At 32.7% G+C, this 22,966-nt stretch overlaps 1 protein-coding gene across 1 annotated transcript in view; it reads right to left on the bottom strand.

Annotated features, from left to right (window-relative positions):
* LOC127707508 (uncharacterized) overlaps positions 1 to 22,966 on the bottom strand; it is a 92,787-nt gene that overhangs the window by 16,830 nt on the left and 52,991 nt on the right. Inside the window, exons 4-7 of the mRNA XM_052212086.1 lie at positions 18,870 to 19,205; positions 13,866 to 14,003; positions 9,404 to 9,739; positions 6,721 to 6,990 (exon numbers count right to left, since the gene is read on the bottom strand). Coding sequence (XP_052068046.1) covers positions 6,721 to 6,990; positions 9,404 to 9,739; positions 13,866 to 14,003; positions 18,870 to 19,205 — 1,080 coding nt within the window. The remainder of the gene's footprint in view (positions 1 to 6,720; positions 6,991 to 9,403; positions 9,740 to 13,865; positions 14,004 to 18,869; positions 19,206 to 22,966) is intronic.

Genomic DNA, 22,966 nt, shown 5'->3' with positions numbered 1-22,966 from the left:
ACAAAACTGTCGAGGCAATGGGTTGGATGGTGGGTGACCCCACTACATATTTTATCAAATTTGACTTTTTTCCCCCGTGTTACGGACGAAGTTTTCGGCCTTTTAAAATGTTTACCTAAGAAATTCTTTACCCTCATGGCGTAGTACTATATAATAGCTATTCCTTAGGGTAGCGTCTATAATCCCTAGACATAAAGAACTCCAGCGACAATGGGTCGCAAAGTTAGTATCCTAAATGCGTATTGTATCGAATTTGGCCTTATGTCCATGTTTCGGACGAAATTTTTGACCTTTCAGAATGTTTACCACAGAAATTCTTTACCCTCACGCTGTAGGACTATTCAATAGCTATTTATTAGAGCAGAGTCTATAATCCATAGACATACAGAACTGCCGAGATAATGGGTTGGAAGGTGGGTGACCCCACTGCATGTTTTATCAAATTTGACTTTTTTTTCACCGTGTTTTCGGCCTTTTAAAATGCTTACCCCAGAAATTCTTAACCCTAATAGGGTAGACCTATCCAATAGCTATTTATTAGAGCAGAGCCTATAATCCCTAGCCATACAGAACTGACAAGGCAATTGGTTGGAAGGTGGGTGACCCCACTGCATATTTAATCAAATTTGACTTTTTTTTCCCCCGTGTTACGGACGAAGTTTTTGGCCTTTTAAAATGCTTACCCCAGAAATTCTTTACCCTCATGGTGTAGTACTATTCAATAGCTATTTCTTAGGGTAGCGTCTATAATCCCTAGCCATAAAGAACTCCCGCGACATAAGGTCGGAAAGTGGGTGTCCAAAATGCGTGTTTTATCGAATTTGGCCTTATTTCCATGTTTCGGACGAAATTTTCGACCTTTCAGAATGCTTACCCCAGAAATTCTTTACCCTCACGCTGTAGGACTATTCAATAGCTATTTATTAGAGCAGAGTCCATAATCCCTAGACATACAGAACTGCCGAAGCAATAGGTTGGAAGGTTGGTGACCCCACTGCATATTTTATCGAATTTGACTTTTTTCTCCAGTGATACGGACGAAGTTTTCGACCTTTCAGAATGCTTACTACAGAAATTGTTTACACTAACGCTGTAGTACTATCCAATAGCTATTTATTAGAGCAGAGTTTATAATCCCAGCCATACAGAACTGCCTAGGCAATGGATTGGAAGGAGGGTGACCCCACTGCGTATTTTATCAAATTTTATTTTTTTCACCCTTGTTACGGACGAAGTTTTTGGTCTTTTAAAATGCTTACCCCAGAAATTATTTACTCTCATGGTGTAGAACTATTCAATAGCTATTCCTTAGGGCAGCTTCTATAATCCCTAGTCATAAAGAACTCCCGCGACAATGGGTCAGAAAGTGGGTGTCCCAAATGCGTATTTTATCTAATTTGGCCTTATTTCCTTGTTTCTGACGAAATTCTCGGCCTTTTAGAATGCTTACCCCAAAAATTCTTTATCCTCACACTGTAGTACTATCCAATAGCTATTTATTACAGCAGAGTCTATAATCCCTAGCCATACAAAACTGTTGAGGCAGCGGTTTGGAAGGTGGGTGACCCAGTTTCAAATAGAAGTTTTTAAGTCGGTATGCCATGAAAATTTTTTTATTTTACGTCGAAATTCTATATTTTTAGTCGTTAATATGAGTTTTGAAAATTGCAAATGTTGTTTGAACATGCGTTAATACGAATCATATTCTGGACTTAACAGATAATACTTTATTTGAATCGTCATTATGATTTTTTTATTGGAAATGCTTATTACAAAACCGTAAATATGAGTTAGAAATCTGCAAACTAAAGTTAAATTTTGTTAATCGGATATACAAATCTTTTATTTTCTATATAAATCTTGTTTTTGAACAAAAGAGTCAAAAACTATGATTTTAAAGAAAAATAAATTGTCGCTCAAGAAGTTTTCCAAACGCAATTGCAGGATAGCTTTTTATAAAGAGAATTGCAGGATGAGAACTGCTGGATAGCTTGACACTAGTAAAAATCTAGTCATCAACGTTTTATTCTTGATTCACTCCTTAAAAGTGGAATTTAGAATTGAATTATAATGAATGACTGTTGTATTTTTTTCTGTCAATTTGAAATTAACTCATAAATGATGTGCACACTTTTAATGTTATTTCTTCATAAACTTAAATAATATTAGTCATTCCTTTAATATCTTAAAAACTATAATAGATAGACAGAATCCATGAAATGCAAAAAATAATCAACAGAAACGACTCTACAAGTTAATTTAAAGATTTGAAACTAATTTAGATACGATTATATATTGCAGTGGGAAATCTGGTGACAAAATATTTCCTCCCCTGTAAACACTGAAAACTAGATCTTTTCAATGTTTGTCCAATTTCAGCAAAGGACGCTATCAATTATAAATTCACGGGAAATCGTTCCGGTAAATATCAAAATTAGAAATAAGTTAAAATAAAAACAACACTTCCATTTAATGTTATCATTTCCCTTCTTCAATAGAAAACGAAGAGATCAGCAGACTAAAGGAGCTTGATGTAAAATTGGTTTAAAATGTTGCTATGCGAATAAATTCCTGGAGTACCAACTTCAATTATTTTTTTTTTTCTGGCTGTATGCCTCTCTGGAACATGCTAACTATACGGATATCCGTATATATATGCAGCTAGATCAGAGAAAGTCAGGAAAACATTCCAAAGGAATCGATTGATATGCAGTAAAGATTGACACTTTTGAAATTAAGTAACTAAGCAAATTCAAACGGACCTTATCCCGATGTAAACATTGAATGTGAACAGATCGAGAAGACCGCAAATACAAGTACAAAAATCGAGACGACCTTTTCTTAAAATTGTATAAAAAATAGTAAAAAGATGTCTACTTTATAAGAATATTTATTTTTAATGTTTTAATCTGCACAGACAGACTTTAATATTGCTATATACATGAAAAGACGATATTTCTATAGTGAATTTTTATGTGACAAGAGCAGACCGGTGTACTCGAAAACTTAGAATGTGAAAAATAAGTATATTTTGAGAATTGTAACATGCTAAGGACTTTGTAGAACACTCTAAAAATTGGTGAACCGAAAGATCTTTAGATTTTGTATGTATATGATTTTTTTCCAATTTTTGTTATCGATATGCAGCAAAGATTGTCATTTTTTAAATTTCAGTTTCACAAGCTTCTAATGTAATTATCGTAATAAATACTGAAAATAAAACATCGTGTTTTTGCATGTATTATTCTAATAACACAATAAACTATAATTATTTAGAAATTACTTTTGATCAGTATCGTCACCAGCATTGTTTTATTATTGTCTTTCTCGACTTTATCATAAGAAGAGTGAATTTTCTTTTGTTTTCGTTCACTGAATATTCCACTGATTAAGTAATGCTCCAAATTGAAAAAAAAAAACTATTGGAAAATAATGAAAATGTTAATAAAGTCAAATCAGGGTTCAAATTATATTCCTCCTCAACATATCATAAACGATGAGTATTTCAGTGACATAGTATATGAGGATAGTGAAAAGTGTGACCTGTTGAACAAATATTTTGATTTGATATACAAATTCGAGGAAGAAAATGTTCCTGTCCCAGAGTTGGAAGTAAAAACTAATACAGTAACTAATATTCAAATTACATGCATCAATCAAAATGAAATAATGGATATTATTAAAACTATTGATCCGAATAAGGCATCGGGACCAGATTTGATAAATCACAGAATGCTGAAAATCTGCCCTAGGCAAGTGGCGGTTTCTTTACAAATCATGTTAAAAAAATCTTTTCAAAAATGCAAGTATCCTTCTAGCTTTAAGATTGTAAAAGAGGGACGAAAGATACCAGAGGAACAGTCAAACTCATAGATCGTAAACAAACTGACAACGTCATGGCCAAAAATAAAAAGACAAACAGACAAATAATAGTACAGATGACACAACATAGAAAACTAAAGACTAAGCAACACGAACCCCACCAAAAACTGGGGGTGATCTCAGGTGCTCCGGAAGTGTAAGCAGATCCTGCTCCACATGTGGCACCCGTCGTGTTGCTTATGTTATTACAAATCCGGTAAATAGTCTAATTCGGTAAATGTCATTGCTATTTCTAAAAAAGGTGATTCTTCATTACTTATAAACTATTATAGGCCAACCTCTAATAATCTGTGTAGGTAATATCACGGAACGAATTGTTTTTAAAAATGTATATAATCATTTACATATGAACAAGCTAATTTATGAAAATCAGTTTTTTTTTTTTTTTGCCACAATATTCAACAGTACACCAGCTTCTAGAAATGTGTAATTGTATACTTAAAAAGGAAATAAATTGTATTGTCTTTTGCAATTTTTCCAGAGCTTTTGACAAGGTTGGGAATAAAGGGCTCTTATGTAAAACGATAGCTTACGGAATACGTGGTTATTTACTTAACTGGTTTGAAAGTTATCTTTAAAATAGAAAACAAAAAGTTGTGACCAATAAATCAGCATCCTCATTTTGCAGTCTTTAAGTGCATTAAGGCTCGGTACTTGGTCTCTTATTATTTATAATTTATATAAATGACATTGCAGAGAAATTCACATCTCTGACCAGACTCTATGCTGATGAAGCTTCTTTTAATTACTCGGGCCACGACGAAGGACATATAAAAACTGTTATTGATCGTGACATAAGGGCGAATTGTCCGAAAAGTGGCAAATGTTTTTTTAATCCAGACAAAACAGAAATAATGATTTTTTTCAAATAATGACGCACCAAGTCATAAATTCTGCTTAAATGAAAAAGAAATCCTTGTTACGAAGTGTCACAAACACCTCGGGGTAACGTTTTGCTCTGATGCTATGTGGAAAAGCCATATATATAGGTAATTTGATTACAAGAGTTACAAAACATTTGAATACACTGAGAAAACTCAAGTACCAACTGTGTAGGAAACATGTAGAAAAACTCTATTTAGTATTCATAAGACCAATTTCTGAAAATGCAACTGAGTTTTGGGATAATTGTGGGATAGGATATTGTAATAAACTTGAAAGCTTGCAGTCAGAGGCTGCTAGAATAGTTACGTGTCTACCTATATTTATAAGAACTGACGGTCTGTATTGAGAAGAAGAATGGGAAACTTTAGCTGACAGGAGGAGAAGACAAAAAGTACAAATGTTTTATAAAATTCAATATAAACAAGCTCCAGATTATCTATGCAATCGTGTTCCACCCTGTGTACAGAGCACAACTTTACTGTATATCACTTGCAAAATGGCAATGATATTATTGTTCCTTTTTGTAGATTATCTCTTACTAAAGAGTCTTTTATACCATGTACTATAAGACTGTGGAATCAAACCGATTTGTCCCCTCGAAAAGACGATTCTATTCTCAAAATTTAAAATCCAATTAAAAAGGCTAGATGAATAGAAACTCGAGGTTTGTTGTACATATTTAACCACGACTTGGTTGGTATCGTGTGGTGAACTGTTAGTCCCTGAAGGGTTTCGTCTGCTTAATAACTAGTGATTTGATATTGGAATGATTTCATTAATACAATTGTACTAAATTCGCAACAATATTTATTGTTCTCGAGCGTTGAGTTGAAGGTTTTTCCGGGAACCCGTAGTACAAGAATACGTCTTTCACACTTGAATCTGTAGTATTCTTTGCTAACTGCATACTTCGTTCATTTTATGAATTCATATTGTGTCATTTCGGTAAGTGTTGTGCATTTTATACACAAGCAATCTTTGATGAAATTAATGAAAGATTTAATTCAGAATTTATAACTAATAAATAAAGGCAACAGTAGTAAACCGCTGTTCAAAAGTCATAAATCGATTAAGCGAAAAGAAATCCGGGTAACAAACAAAACCGAGGGAAACACATCAACTATAGGAAAAGGAAAAAAACGAAACAACAGATAATTATTTAATTATTGTCCTCTGAATTGGTAGAGAGAAAAAACGTGTAAGATCCGTGGTCATTGCCTGTGTACTAATTGCAGAACATTGAGTGGTCTTAACATTGTACAGATCCTGATTTATATTTTGGTTTCAGTTTGCTTGAGAATTTAAAAAAAATGAAATTATAATTTAATATATGAAACTGATATATTGAAGCAAGAACACTATTTTAACTTTGTCATTTTTTATCTTGTTGTTTATATTTGAAATATGCAATTTTTTCCTGATCGGTGCTAAGTACAAAAACAACTAAAACATTATTTGAATGTACCGATCTGTTTACTTTCGTTCTATTGGAACACGACAAATGTGATGATATACTAAGAAAAAATGAAACGTCAAACACCTGATTGTATCCATCATTTTGATGATGAATGTCAATGCTGTTTAAATAGTATCACTCGTGGTAAGTGTAATTTTACCTTGGACTAAATTTCGGTACCAAATTTTAACTTGTCATCCCTCTTTTGTCAAGAGTTTGTAGCAAGGTAAAGCAAATGATGCTGTTTTAGAAGGACTTGTGAATAACAAGGATGTAAACTGCGATGAACAATTATATTTGCATTTTAGACATGCTAGATCATTTATTTTCAGTATTACTTGCCGTTGACTTTAAAGCTGACCGTCTTAACTTTTATCAACAGACTTTTTACAATCTTGATTATAGATATTGTTAGATATTGCAAAAGAAATGCTGGGAATTATGTTCTAATTTCAAACATCTATTGGAGCCTTTTACATTCTAATTTAACATCTTACCTATACATGAATAATCCAGAAGCAAACGTTTTGTCATTTTTAAACACAAATCGTCATTAATGGGCTCATCTGGCGTGAACGTGCAAATTGATCTGTAGTTGCATTGATTGAATATGTTTTGCAGTTTTCTATGAATTTGGTCAGAAGTGGTGTGGCAGGACTTCGGAATCTTCAGATCGACAGCTATTGTTTCGTTCCATAAATAAGAAACGGGACACTGAATATGCAAATGTTCGTCATTCTTAACACAATCATCAGAAATCGGTTTAGCTATGAATGAAAAATTATAAAATGTCATTATTTTATTTGAAAATACCCATGGATCTAATTATTTATTATTAGATTATTTCGACATAACTTAAATTATACTTAACCCGTTAAGTCAACATCAGTATCAAACGTATAATTCATTTGTAATGTGCGATTTTGAACATGATTTAGTCTCCTATTTCTCAGAAAAATGTCATGAATAAATTACTAAAATTACAAATGCAAATTACAATTTACTAATATATAAATGATTGAAGTTATTGTTTTCAGATTCTTGAATGGTATGCAATAATTCCCATTTTAAAACTTCTCATGGTCCATGAAAACAAGCTTGAATGTCGTTAGGAGACAAAGATGTATATATCATCGGTGGAATAACAGTGTAGAAGCATTTTTTAATATTTTGACGTAATATAAAAGGTTTACTGAATTTGAATGAGTCGAAGAGAAACCGACCACGTCGAAAAAAGATAAAACGACAAGACGAGACAATAATCATTTTACAAAACACTTTATAGAACACTAATGATTTAGCAAAACGGAACCCACCAAAAATAAAACATGGTTGACCTCAGGTCATTTGGATGGGTGAGTAAATCCTGCTGCACATGTTTCACCCTTCATGTTGCTCATGGTAAGTTATATAACAAGTCTATTTAATGGTTATCAAATGAAATTTCAAGTTGTTTTAAAGTTTAACGATTCATAAACGATCAAACAAGAATATTTGAGATGTTACATTATTGAGTTCGGTGTTTAATGGCTAGCGTCCTTTTCTAAACGGAATAAAAATATTTTTGGAAAGTATATAAAACAAAATAATAAAGAAACACACGTAACTATGAATTAGGCAATTATAGTCCATTGATAGTATAATCTGTTAAAAACTGTCTTTGACACTAAGATATGAAGTCCATTATCGGATAAATTAAAACATGCATTTAAATCAAAAGATTATTACAGGAAAATTTGAACAATAGAAAATGTTGACAAGAAATCAAAGAGTGTAACTTTTGATTCTATCAATTCCATGTAAGCAGCAACCCTCTATTAAGGAAATGATGGTAAGCATTGCAACCTCTTGAATAGCGTATCAGCTGGGATATTATATTTATAAAAGAGAGGCGAAAGGTACCAGAGAGACATTCAAACTCATAAGTCGAAAATAAACTAAAAACGCCATGGCTAAAAAAAGAAAAAGACCAACAGACAAACAGTAGTACACAAAACACAACATGCAAAAATAAAAAATTAGCAACACGAACCCCGCCAAAAACTGGAATGATCTCAGGTACTCCGGAAGGGTAAGCAGATCCTGCTCCACAGGTGGCATCCGTCGTGTTGCTCATGTAAGCACAAACCCGGTAATAAATCTAATTCGGTAGGTCACATTCGTGAAAAGGGGACGGGATTGTAGTTACGACAATAGTAACATATCCACTATCATCTGTGAAACGGATATTTCATAACGGTCACCAAAAAGATACATTGTAATACATGTACCTGTTTCAATTCTTCACATATACTAGAACTTTCACAGCGTTCACAGATCTTTGGGTAATGTTACTTGTATTATAATTCTTCTCACGGAGAAAATAGTTTTTGACGATCGACCATATATATATGTTAAAATATACTTTTTCACTTTTTTTGGTCTTTTGGAAAATGTTGTTTGTGCTGTATTTAGATTCCTCTACCAAGAAATTTGTTTTGCATGCACACGTATAAAGATTGCGGTTTTTATCCTACGCAATCATAGGTTTGAACGTTGTTTTCAATTTAGACTTGTTTTTATATATATATATATATATATATGTATACAACTGGAATAATTTATATCTTCCATTAGAACAACGCTGGAAATGTTCGTAAGCCCAAATGGTTGTAAAATCTTCATAGTCGGTTTGCTGCCTTTGAGCAGTCATTCTAGTCCGCAGTTTGTACCTACGAAAAACATGTTTTGTTGAACCGTGAAATGATTCCCATCTTTTTTTTAAATGATTTTTTTCCTATTGATATTTGACGTCATACATTATTTATCGGAACATTTTATTAACAGAATTTATGTAATAATTTATGTAAAAACAATAAAAAAAAATTTGATAGACTGCGACCAACGACAACAACAACAAGACAAGACAGGAACATACAGAATATTTGTTACAGAGAATTTTGTGTATCGTTTATAAAAGTCATAGTAATAGATGTAAATTAGATTATTTCTGTTTCTGAGTCCTTCAAAATGCAACATCTGTGTGAGAAAATCTATAACAGCCATTAAACTTCAAGTATGGTCGAATTGTGTTTTATCTATGCTTCATATTTGCGTTTACCAAATGGTTCTATAATTTCGTTTAATGTTGCATTCGATTATAGTTATTATTCAAGAGAAGCATTAACAAAATTAAAGTACCTGCACAAATGATGGGCGATATGTATACATCATCCAATGCTATTCCACCTTTGTTTTTGTCGGTGGAATTGTATTCAAAAATTATCTTTGTAACGTTATAGACATTTGCTTGAAAACGACTCCACATAACTGTTCTTGTATCGAAGATAACTGACATAATCTCTTCTGTCATGTTCACCACTGTATATATAAAAAGATGACCAGGATAATCACCATACATATAATACCAAACTGATAGGCATCCTACTTCTAATACATTGTCAATTGGAATGATTAAACGACGACGGTATGGTGGTACATAATTTGATGATTGTACGTAAGCGTAGTATCCATTTTCTGAAAAAAGGCAGGCAGAACATGCTTTATCAAACAAATAAAAATTAGATCATATAAGAAATTAAAGAACAAATAACCAATAAAAGTTAAAAAAAAAAAAAAACATGCGGTCAGTATGGGATCCTCAAAAATAAACACCTTGTCAAGATCTAAATCACACAAGTTCTTTACAAACTGTGAACGAATTTGACAGTGTCTTTTAACGATCAGTCACTCAAACAAAATAGTTTAAATTTCAACATAACTGGTAAGAATATTACTATTTGTTAATGATAATTGTCTTAACTACCTTAATATCCTGTAAAATCGTAAACGATTTTTTGATACTGACTTCACTTAGGACCTATCTGACTTTTGAATAATGCAGTTATTTATTTTTCAAATTTAAATATTAAACAGAAATTTATTTCAGTAGAAGTTTGACGGGAATTTCTCAATTATTGTAACACATATTACTATACGGTATGGGGTTTTCTCATTGTTGAAGACCGAAAATTGCTTTCATCCCCTTATTTGAACTTTGGTGGATAGTTGTCTCATTGGCAATCATACCAGATCTCCTTATTGTTATACTGTTACCTTACAGTCGTATAAAAACACAAAATGCTGAAGATTTCGTTGCATTTCATTTGCGCGCATTACCATTACATTTGCGCGTAGAAATCATCACATTTGCGTGCAGCTTTTTAATACGTTTGTGCACATTCTTTTCATGCTGAGCTTCATAATATTATGTTATATAGGTTTTTCTTTTACTAGGTGGGCTGTCTCGTTGATGTAAAATACTTAACAACATCTATTATTTGAAATACCAAGTTCTTAATCACCCGCAGAAATAGTCTATAGAAATGCATATATATAGATAGATGGTTTTTCCAGGTCAAATGCGCATGTTGATCTCTATTAATTTTGTAACGCATTGAAGAGGTCGTTCAGTATTTACTAGTATAATATGAACTGTTTAAACAAATGCTTTGTGATTATGATAACTGATAGAGTTACTGTAAGTGCCATAAGGGTGGTTTCAATAGAACATAACCGAAGCTATTTTGTCAGGAAATAATCATGTTTTCGAGGTTAAAACTTATTAGGGGAAGAAGGTGGAAAATAATTGTGTAGACTGTGTAGAAATATTGTGATACATAATATGAGATAGATTGAAACCGTAGAATGCAAAGAAAAAAATTAGAACTATTAAATAGAAATGTTACTTAATCTGTGTGTTCAAAATCATAGGTCAGTCATGACCATAAAGAAATAAGATAGTTGTAATTTGTCTGCCAATGAAAACTACAAAATACAAACTGCCTAAATAAAATCATTTGTTTCGTCTTATTTTAAACTATAAGAAACCTCTTAACTGTTTTTATGCACTCGAACATAAATTTTGACAAAACTTATTCACGGGCCACCAACCGTTCCATCCTAAACAAACTGTTTTCCTCAACTTCACCCAACAACTGTTTTGGTTCTTATACATCTCGGCTTTCACATATTCGGATTTGAGCGTTCCTGATGAAGGTAAATCCAGAAAAACACTTCGGACACATGAATTTAATAACGTGTTGGTTTCATTTTTGACAGCACTGGTTTGATTCCTCTGCTAGTGGACTATCAGCCCCCGGGGTATCATCCGCTCAGCAGTCAGTACTTCGGTACTGACATGATTTATAACAAACCTTTCTAAAATTGTCCGTTTATAAATTTGGAAATTATAAGGAAACGAAGGTTTCAACTCTCTCGGGCAAAGTTGACTTTAGATGGATTCGGCTATTTCTAAGTTCTATTTGATAATATAGCACTACACCTGTTTCTGCTCTTATACATACTTGGCATTCAAATATTCGGCTTTGAGTGTTCCTGGTGAAGGTAAATCCAGAAAAGCACTTCGGACGCATGAAATTATTGTCCTGTTATTTTTTATTCTTTTTTTGAATAAAACGAAATGAATACAAATGGAAGATGTTGGAAAGAAACAGAGAGCTATCGACACTGGAGTCTGTAAGTGAAATGTTATACATAGATATAAGAAGGTGTGGTATGAGTGCCAACGAGACAACTCTCCATCCAAGTCACAACTTGTAAAAAGTAAACCATTATAGGTCAAAGTACGGCCTTCAACACAGAGCCTTGGCTAACAACGGTCTAATCTATATAAAAAAAAACGAGACACGAGAAACACTTAAGAACCACATCAACAAACGACAACCACTGAGCAACAGGTTCCTGACTTAGGATAGGTGCAAACAAATGCAGCGGGTTTAAATGTTTTAACAGGCGCCAACCTTCACCCTAACCTGAGGTAGTGGATTTAGTGTAAAGACGTCATTAACAGTTACAAAAAACATGACCTTGTACAATGCCAAGATACATGTATCGACAGATTGTAGAGCCATGAATGTGCATATGTATATAAAAATAATATTTAGTTTGCTTTTAATTTACTGATAACACAATCAATATCAATACCAATAAAAACAATGTCCAAAGATTTAATTATAGTGTTGTATTGGTAACCTTTTAGAATACGTTTATTTAAAGGATCGACAAGTTTACCCGGATCGTATCTTAATTTCCCGGCTCGGCAAACAACATCTCCGTAAAAATTAGGATCTGTTATCCCGTTAAAAATAAGTTTTCTACAGGAACTACCAAACTTCCAAACCAAATCTTTATATCAATGGAAGATTTTAGTGAAGGTTATAAGTAATTTGTGGTAAGGAAATCCTTGACTTAATAATATACCAGTCATTCATAGATTACGTTCATTGAAATCCAAATCGTCACAGCCGACACGGGCATAGCGAACGAGTTGTGATATATAAACATCGTAGATGATGCCAACGGAACATCACCGTCTAAAAAAGGAAAATTAACAATAGGGAGCGGAAAATCGTCGCTTTTGTCGTACATTTTAATGAAGTTTCCCGTGTAAAACTGAAATATCTAAATCTAGGAAAGGACAGTTATTAACGTTAATATTTGATTTATTTAAAGTAAGTTCCTTTGTGTAAATTTCGGCAGTATACTTTGGAAATTCTTGATTATTTGACCAAAACATATCATCAAGATAACGATAAGTGTTGTTGAATATATCAATAAATGCAATTAAGACGGGCCTTTACTGAGTTTGGCCATAAACTGTGATTTCTAGCAGTACAAGAACAAGTCTGCTATTAAATGGGCGCAATTGGTGCCCATGGGAATACCTAAAACCTGTCGATAACTTTATTGTCGAAACGTACATAAATATTATCAAGGAGAAAACTAACAGCTTCAATTATCTCATCACACCTCAGGTAAGTACATTGTTGACTAGTTTGTCGTACAAACACAAACCGCTTTGCGAGTACTTGCAGGTTGCTTCTCATTCTAGAAATAGGCGTATTATGCACTCTTTTATTTATTTCTAAATTATTTTCAAAATGTGATATTTGAATATTCACAACATTCATACATTTATTTAAATAAGAATCAAGAGATTTTTTAACAGATTTTCCGTGTTAAACCCAATTTCTGCAACACGAGGAAAGAGCGTCGTCTGTGACCTGACGACAATGTAACCAATCTATTCATTGAAGCATACATAATAACTGTGATACAACTCAAGCATGTGAAACTTATCATTACAAATATATAAACATACTGAAAACAACACGTTATAAATTTCATGCGTCTGAAGCGCTTCTCTGGATTTACCTTCATATTGAACGCTCAAAGCCGAATATTTGAAAGCCAAGTATGTATAAGGACCGAAAACGTTGAAGAGCTATAAACCAATAAGGACCTGTTTTAAATTAGAAGATATGAATACTAGTATCATGCTTTTCTTGTCTAAGTCAATGATTAAATGACACGCATATGTGTAAGTGAAATTGTTCAAGAGCAAAAATATACATAAATTGACTGAATTGTAAAACAGTCAATGATTACACTTGCTTCGTGTATGTACCACAAAAAGTCAGGAGCAACAACAAATAATAAAGACTATTACAGGCGAAGCTATATTAATTATCGAAAGACTTTGGCGTTTGAATTGTGTTTGAAAAGGACAACTGACACGGATAAAATAGAAATATTGACTAAATATAATTGCTTATTAAGGTAGCATAACATAGCAATGTACCTCCTTTAGTGTGATCAAATGATGGACGTCTAATCCCCGTTTCTTCGGTGTTACCTCTTGTCCATGGTAAATCAAAGTCTGGTTTTACTTCAAAATTGCAAAAGTTTTGTTCAAAATTACAACTGACAGGTTGAGATTCTGAAAGAATACTAAATATAAATCTATGCTATCCTTCCATAAAAATGAAAAACATGTACGATCAAAGTAATAAGATACAACATGTACAAAGGAACTCAAATTACAAAGTAAAAAGTATAAAAATTGTTAATTATGATATAATAGGGCTTTTGGTAAAAATATCATAATGTAGTCCATCAGATGTGTTTAATTGTAATTTTTGTTGAGATACTAGTTTGTTATCCTTATCAGTAATATTACTGCAACCAGAGTTCATTTTTCAAAACATTAATGTACCGGAAGAACACACACCTATATTGCAAATCGACGGAAAGAAGGAAATGTGCACAATAAGAAACATTTGGTCGTAAAAACCCAGTGGTCACATTTGTGCGACTTTGAGGTCAAAGTTCAAACCTCAAATATATTACAAATTCAAATACGATGAAAAAAAGAAGGCATTTTCTTAGATATACACAATAGAATGCTACAACGATTTAATAACAAGGATATACTGCAAAGGATGTCAAAACGACAAGTTTAGGTAATTGTATGAACAGCTACCATTATAAAATGGCGTCAATGATGAATCTTCTGATTTTTTCCCATTTAGACACAAAGAAAATGAAGATGTGGCCTTTACCCTTTCACATCCATTAATTTTTAAATTGCTTATCATTTGTAGCCCCAGCACATAACAGAACTATTTTCCAAGTTGTGAAACAGCAGTTTCTTGATATGTTTCAGTTATTTTTCTTCATTTGAAATAACAAAATTCAAACACTGAAACCGTGTTTTCCGTTTTGCATACACAGGATGTGTATTTTGAAAAATTTGTATGTGGTTATAGATTAACAAATGTCATGTACTTAAACATGGACTCATTGGTGGCCTTCGGCTGTTTTCTGACCTTTGGTCGGGTTGTTGTCTGTTTGACACATTTCCCATTTCCATTCTCAATTTTATTAAAGTCGAAAGATCAAGAAAAAATATTGTCAACCAAGGCGAAACCGAGGTTTGAAAAAAGTTATAGGTGTAGCTTGCTTTGTTGGTTCAATGTAAAACAAAATTAGTTGTTACCATGAAAATTCTCTTTGTGGGATTATCCTGGCAAAAATGTGTAATCTCATTATTTTATTTTAGAAAAGTGATTGATTATAATGTAAATTTAACAATGTTGTAATTTACAATCGGCCAAGACCCTTATATAACTTATCTTTGAAGGTATACAAAGATTAGCCATGGTCTTCATCAAATAGGGGTAAACAGTAAAAAAAAAGCTTCACACTGGGAAATTATACAAGAATCTTAGTTACGCGTCAATCTCTTCGTCATTGTTTGCGAATCCGGTATGGGTATTACCACGCTTCATCGCCTTGACATGAACAACGTTTGGGGCAAGACAGATTTAAAGGTTCAAAGTAAATCTTGCAAGTAATCTGACGACATTGCAGGGAGAAATCTACGACCATGTTGATTGCTTGTTATTGTCCCTGTTTGAATAAATTCATCAAAGATACCAGGATTAAAATTTTGTACGTCTGTAGCGCGTTTTGATTAACCAAAGACTCATCAGTGACGCTTGAATAAAAAAAGGTTAACAGGTGATAGAACCTCTTCTCATTGTAATGTCTTCACGACACCCAGCAGTAATAAGGGCACGACGGGTTACTTGTTCTGGACTAGTATTTACATTTAGTTTCTCACTTGACCTGCACTTGATTTTATACCTTTTCGTTAAGTCTTCGGTTTTTATTTTTGATCTTAGTATTGAACCATAGAAGTCACAGCTGTCACCTTCTTTCAACGCACCATTGAAAAACGATTTGACAATTTGTATTTCAACATCAAATGCTTTTGTCATTGAGGATTCAAGTTCCTTAGGCGCGTGCGTTACAGTTCAGATATGGATCAGTGACTTGAGATGAGACTTTACATCAAAAGGATTTGCCAGTCGCTGTGAGCATGGTATATAATAAGTATGACAAACATTGAAACACAATGCATTTTTCGAACTCAACCTCATTCGTACTCCTTTTTTGGAATAGTAGATGTAAACTTTCAAAAGTGGCCATTATCCGGGAACAAATCTTATCCAAAGGATTTAGTTAACTGCTATAAAAAGTCAAAACTTAAGCAACACAAATATAACTTATTTGCAGAAAAAGAACAATATGTGATCAAAGCACACTTACAAAAACTAAAAAATATCTTATAATTCACAGATTATATTCAAAATCACATCAAAACTATCAAATATATTGTTGAACAAAACGTCCTAGTAATTGAACTTGATAAATGTACTGATGGATGTGAATGACGAATATGAAATTTCCGTACTTAAAAAAGGTATAAATGATGTTTATATTTCTTGATTTTTAACAAAACTATTTGCAGTTAGTCCATCAAAATTTGTAGGCAGTATCTCGATAATATATTCTTTCCACTCAAGAGCAAATAGTGTTTTTAAATCATATGTTTTTTCTCGTTTTCAAAGAAAAATGCGTTAAATTTCCAGCTAAAAACCTGCCCTTACTGGTAAAGTCTTATTTTTTTTCGGGAATTGTTTATTATTTATGTCTTCATCATTCCAATGACCCTTGCTGATATGTGAATCTTTTTACGACCAAACGAAAATTGAAAAATAAATATTATTCTAGCATTTAAATCAATGTCAGCCGTGTGTTATTCCAGTTCATTAAACTCGTTAATTGAGCGTCTTTTTCGAGGTCAATTGCAGTACAATAATACCCAAAATTAGAATGTTCACAAAACGGTTTATAATTATCGCATAATAATGGATCATTATAAAATAATACTAATAATATTCTGTGAACTCACTTTTTTTTCGTGGGTACCAATTTTCTTGGTTTGAAGAAAACATATTTTCGTTGATACTTGATTATCATGGCTTTGCCAAATTTCGCATTCAACCCTATGAGAAATTGATACTACGTTGAAAATTTACATTCGTGTTTCCTCTATAACAACGACATTCACGAAAATTGGTAGCCAAAGAAAAATGTGTTAAATTTCCATCTAAAAACCTGCCCTTACTGGTAAAGTTTTTTTTTTTTCGGGAATGGTTTATTATTTATGTCTTCATCATTCCAATGACCCTTGCTGATATGTGAATCGAAAATATATACGAACAGAGCCTAAAATTGAATAAAACATTCATATTTTGAAATTTTAAAATGACTACTCAAAACCAAAAGTTGAGGGATACCACATAAACAGGCTTAAATACAAAAAAAAACTGCGACCAAAGAAACTTTTTACGACCAAACGAAAATTGAAAAATAAATATTATTCTATCATTTAAATCAATGTCAGCCGTGTGTTATTCCAGTTCATTAAACTCGTTAATTGAGCGTCTTTTTCGAGGTCAGTTGCAGTACAATAATACCCAAAATTAGAATGTTCACAAAACGGTTTACAATTATCGCATAATAATGGATCATTATAAAATAATAATAATAATATTCTGTAGACTCATTTTTTTCGTGGGTACCAATTTTCTTGGATTGAAGAAAACATATTTTCGTTGATACTTGATTATCATGGTTTTGCCAAATTTCGCATTCAACCCTATGAGAAATTGATACTATGTTGAAAATTTACATTCGTGCTTCCTCTATACCAACGACATTCACGAAAATTGGTAGCCAACAAGAAATAATGAATCTAATGTTTATTTATTTGCTATCTTTATATAAACATATGTTAACAAAGTTAAGGTGTAAGCATTCAAAGACTAAGAATATAAAGTTAACATAAATATAGGCGTTGTTCGGTTTACCAAGGGCTGAGTCTTTTGACCGAGTTATACATCCGTTAATCCAAGTTGTATGGATCCATTGATTTGTGTTTTTCTAATCAATCAAATATAATACAGTAGTATTCATTTGATTTTTTACAATGTATTCAACAACAAAAATACATGTGCCAAGACCAATCGGTAGGTCAACATTACTGATAATTCACAAAGGAAGTGATGTTAAACATGCACACTACAAGAATATCTTAAATAATGTTTTTCAGTTAGGATCAAGACCACACGTGTTAAGGCGAAATGGATGATTTAATCAGCATTTAAAACATCTTAAATTAAAAGGGAGGTGTGTCTAATCGGTGAATACTGGAAGCTCGAAAACGAAGAAATGTTCAATCAAAAAAATTTGTTGTAAACGATACGATTAAATATTAAAATGCTTTGCTAAAGTAATATATGCAGCCCATGGCATTACAATTGATTATTTGTCGTACATAAAGATATTTATATTCCACAAAAACCCTATTTCCTAGTATTTCGTTCACAATTAAGGTTAATAAAATTTGTTATATAAAGCGAAACATTGTTTTTTTTTAATTTTACTAAAACAATGTTTTGGTGGAATAAGGACAAACCAATGTTAAATTGTACTTCCTCTTTCCGAAATTGAGACCAGTGTTTATAAACAGTGTCTGTTCAGCAGTGTGGGGTATAAAAATACACAGTGATGATTGCCATTGGGTAAAGACAATGTTTTGTAACAAGATTATACTATTGACGTACAAGTATATACACTGGCCCTTTAGATACATAAATATATACATGTAGCATACATGTATCAAAATAAAACATGTTGGGTGATTGAAATCATAACAAAATTATAATTGTTCTGTGTAGTCATTATTGATGAAATAGCAATATTCACTTTATATGTGTTCATTTTGGTATTGCTACCTTGGTAATGGTAGCACAATTATGTTTTCGTATAACAAATGAATATTAACATATGATCTACGTACATGAAATGTTTGAAATATCTATATCTTATTTCAAGTATAAATAGGAAATGGATTGGAGTAAATACAAACATATGCATGATATGCGATACGTACCATTACAGGACCGATCTCGAATATCAGTATCATCAATTGCTATGTAAGCATTACTGCTGTTACCAACAGTGCCTTCTATCACTATTGTATATGGTAAACCCCTTTTTAATGAGACATTGACATGTTGCCAATTATTTGAGCCATTCATATTTGTCCATGAAAGTGAACGGTTTACATTAACTGTACTTTGGTATATTCGAAGTTGACTGGTATGATCAATGTTATACCAAATTTCAAGGCACTTATCCCCGTTAAACAAAAAATCTCCACTTCTTACTGCAGCCGTTCTGCTTCCCAGTGGTGTACTTTTCGCCATATAGAGGTAATACCCCACACCTTTATGACAAAAATATAACAATAAAGTATTTTATATAAAAATATATGTATATTGTTTTCTTAGAAATGACGACAGAACCTACACACAGCCATTACAAAGATGAAAAAAAGGGAGACGTAGAAAAACTCACATCACCATTAACATGATTAACAAACGAATAACGACCAACACCTAAACTGAGTGGAGCGCATATGATCCGAAAGGGTAAGCTGTATCCAATTCATTAATGTATCTGTGGTATCCATTATTTTAAGGGCAATGAGTTATAAACTACCAATACAGTCACTAAACTGTTAATAATTAAGAAAGAGGTCATTATCAAAATAGCGTGTTGTGAAGTTGAAATATAAGGCTAGATTATGTTCATTCCTCTGGAGAAGCTATTATATGAAGTTTGCTTCGAACGATTAAAAAAGTCAACATATTAGGTGCTCAATTCGTTCCATTGGAATGTCAACTGTTTGCTAATAAACACTTCCCTTTACCAAAAATAAATGTATGAATAAAAGAATTGCACAACTTGATATCAGAGATATAAGAAATAAGAAATGTTTCCTTCTTCAGGCATAGCTCGGATTTTATATATTTGGCTATTCTTATTGGTCATTTTCGATTAATATCAGATTAGCAATGTTTGTGCTATGTTTTTGGTCTTTAAACTATTTTTCCTTCAGCATCACGGAAGAGACAGGCATTTTCAAATTACGCATATAGTGCAGTACCATTGCGAACTAATGAACAACTTAATTAGAATCAAGATAAGACATTTTACTATAATTCACCACAAAACAAAACCTTCAAATAATCCAGATCAATGGAAAATAATTAGAAAATTCGTGATAAAAGTATTGATTTAGTTAAAAAGGAAAAAAATGACTATAAGCGCAATTGACATCATAAGGTGTAGAACAAAACCTATCCTCCAAGGTCAGTGTCATATATAACAATTTACAAATAAAATATTCATCCCCATTATCTAAACATGATGGCTGAATTTGATTCATCCATTTGACAAATCCGAAATATCTAACCTTCATTTGAATAATAAAACAAACTTAATCATATTAATGCGGAACCAGTCAATTTAAATATCAAACAACCCCTTCTACGGCGTTTAAACACATTTGTCATCACTGAGAAAGACGTTTTAGACCAGGTTAAATTTTTTAAACATAAATAAACCAGCTGTTCAAATTGGTATAAGTCTTAGAATTTTAAAATTGGTTGCTAGCCTAATCTCTAAACCGTTTACTTGCTTCTTATATAAATGATATCATAGTTGCAAGTGACATTAAAATGACAGTAGACTTTTTTTGCAGATGACACTTCTTTATTAGCTATACACAGGTAAAATAGCTACGGACGTTAAACGTCCGTATTAAACGGATGTTTTACGGACGTTTAGTACCACGGACGTAAAATGTCCGTTGGTTCCTATCCGTATTACATCCGTATTCACCCGTATCACGTCCATCATACAGATTGTTAAATTACGTCTATTTAACGGACTGTGGATTAATGGTGACATAGCTCAGTATAACCACTGTACGAAACACAAATATAATAGTATTCAAATGTGTGTAGTTCTTTAAGACAAAGAGAGAGCCATAACATATGTTTTAGCTGTGTTTCTTATTCCTCGGTTGTTCCCATACGTAATGCAAATATTTGCCATATACATTTTACATGTGTATGTAAAACATGCCTTTCAGTTTACTTATAAATGTCAGTGATATATATATATCAGGATTTAATCACACTTTACGCGTATTTCTTGAGTGTACAATATGCGATACACGTATAAGAATACTTTGAAAAGCACTTGTGAAGAACATGCCATTCACGCATATCGCTCTATATATATATATATGACATTTACTTGTATTGACCTTCATAGATACATCATGCCTGGCACCTTTACTATGAGACAGCAAACCAGAAACACAAAAACCCAAGAGACAAGTTCATGCTATATTTGCAGGGCAGTATACCCTTAATTCATGACGGGATGTCAAAAACTTTAACTTTATGCTAAATCAAAACATGATATTTTCTTTTTGCACGATGATGTATCAGTTTCTTAATGTTATAGTGAACGAAAAGTATAAGGCAAATATTAAACAATGTTTTTCTAATGAAAATAAAACATGTGCTTTTACAGAACGTCTGTAATACGGAAGATCCGTTTTACGGACGTGGTACTATTTTTCCGTAAAACGTCCGTGATACGGATGTTTTACGGACGTATTTCATAACGTCCGTGATACGTCCGTAGCTATTTTACCTGTGTAGCAGACAATAGACAATAATCATGATATTAAAGCTACTTCTTTGACTGATGGTTAAGATCTTAAAAATGGCTAAATCATGACTTGTTTAATTTAACTGTCAGAAAACGATAGTGTATTTATTAGAAAAAGGGAGGTTTTGCCCGTATTTTTTGTGATTAATGTAGAAGTTGAGAGATGGATGAAATTGATAACCACTATCCTCTTTGAATAACGTTTCAGTTACCAAAATCAGGGAACAAACATTGATAATAGAAATACAAAATATTGTTCTTTTTTATCTGTACTTTAACAAGTTAAACCCTTTTCAGACAGGAATTCGCGTAGTGTACGTATTTAGTATGCTTTTATCAGACCAATATTAGAGTCTGGGGTTGTCGTTTGAGGCAACTATACTCAACACGAGTCTAAACTGCTTGACAATATTCAAATATAAGCTAGCAATTTGAACTGGACGACGGCGTAATTTCTCCATACATAATTTCACATTGAATTAAAATTGAGAATGGAAATGGGGAATGTGTCAAAGAGACAACAACCCGACCATAGATCATACAACAGCCGAAGGCCACCAATGGGTCTTCAATGCAGCGAGAAACTCCCGCACCCGGAGGCGTCCTTCAGCTGGCCCCTAAACAAATATGTATACTAGTTCAGTGATAATGGACGCCATACTGAACTCCAAATTATACACAAGAAACTAAAATTAAAAATGATACAAGACTAACAAAGGCCAGAGGCTCCTGACTTGGGACAGGCGCAAAAATGCGGCGGGGTTAAACATGTTTTTTGAGATCTCAACCCTCCCCCTATACCTCTAGCCAATGTAGAAAAAACAAACGTACAACAGTACGCACAGTAAAACTCAGTTCAAGAGAAGTCCGAGTCCGATGTCAGAATAGGAAACAAAAGAAAATAAACAAAATGACAATAATACATAAATAACAACAGACTACTAGCAGTTACTGACATGCCAGCTCCAGACCTCAATTAAACTGATTAAAAGATTATGTCTTCATCATATGAATATCAGGCACAATCCCTCCTGTTAGGGGTTTAGTATTATACCGTCATATAATATATGAGAAAAACATAACCCGTGTCATGCCAACAACTGGTTTTAGAATAAATATGTTTAATTCCGATGCAAAGACCCTATAAGTGAATCAATATTAAAGCCAAAATATGCAATCTTTAATGACCTGACAACAGTATCGTAACTATATCCCTTCTTAATAAGTCTGTTTAAAGGTTTTGTTAGCTTTTGATGTGAATACTGACATTTTTTTGCTTTGTAAAGAATATTACCATAAAAGATTGGATGTGAAATACCCGAACGTATAAGATGTCTGCATGTTGAGTTATATTTACGAATGATGTCCTTATACCGATGATATAATTTAGTAAATGTTTTGACTAGTTTATGATATCGAAAACCCTGGTGTAATAATTTTTCAGTAATACATAAATTT

Source organism: Mytilus californianus, unplaced genomic scaffold (assembly GCF_021869535.1).
Source record: "Mytilus californianus isolate M0D057914Y unplaced genomic scaffold, xbMytCali1.0.p SCAF_7, whole genome shotgun sequence".
NCBI classification, from domain to species: domain Eukaryota; kingdom Metazoa; phylum Mollusca; class Bivalvia; order Mytilida; family Mytilidae; genus Mytilus; species Mytilus californianus.
Note: the sequence above shows the minus strand (reverse complement) of the source record. Positions and strands in the feature narration are given on the sequence as shown.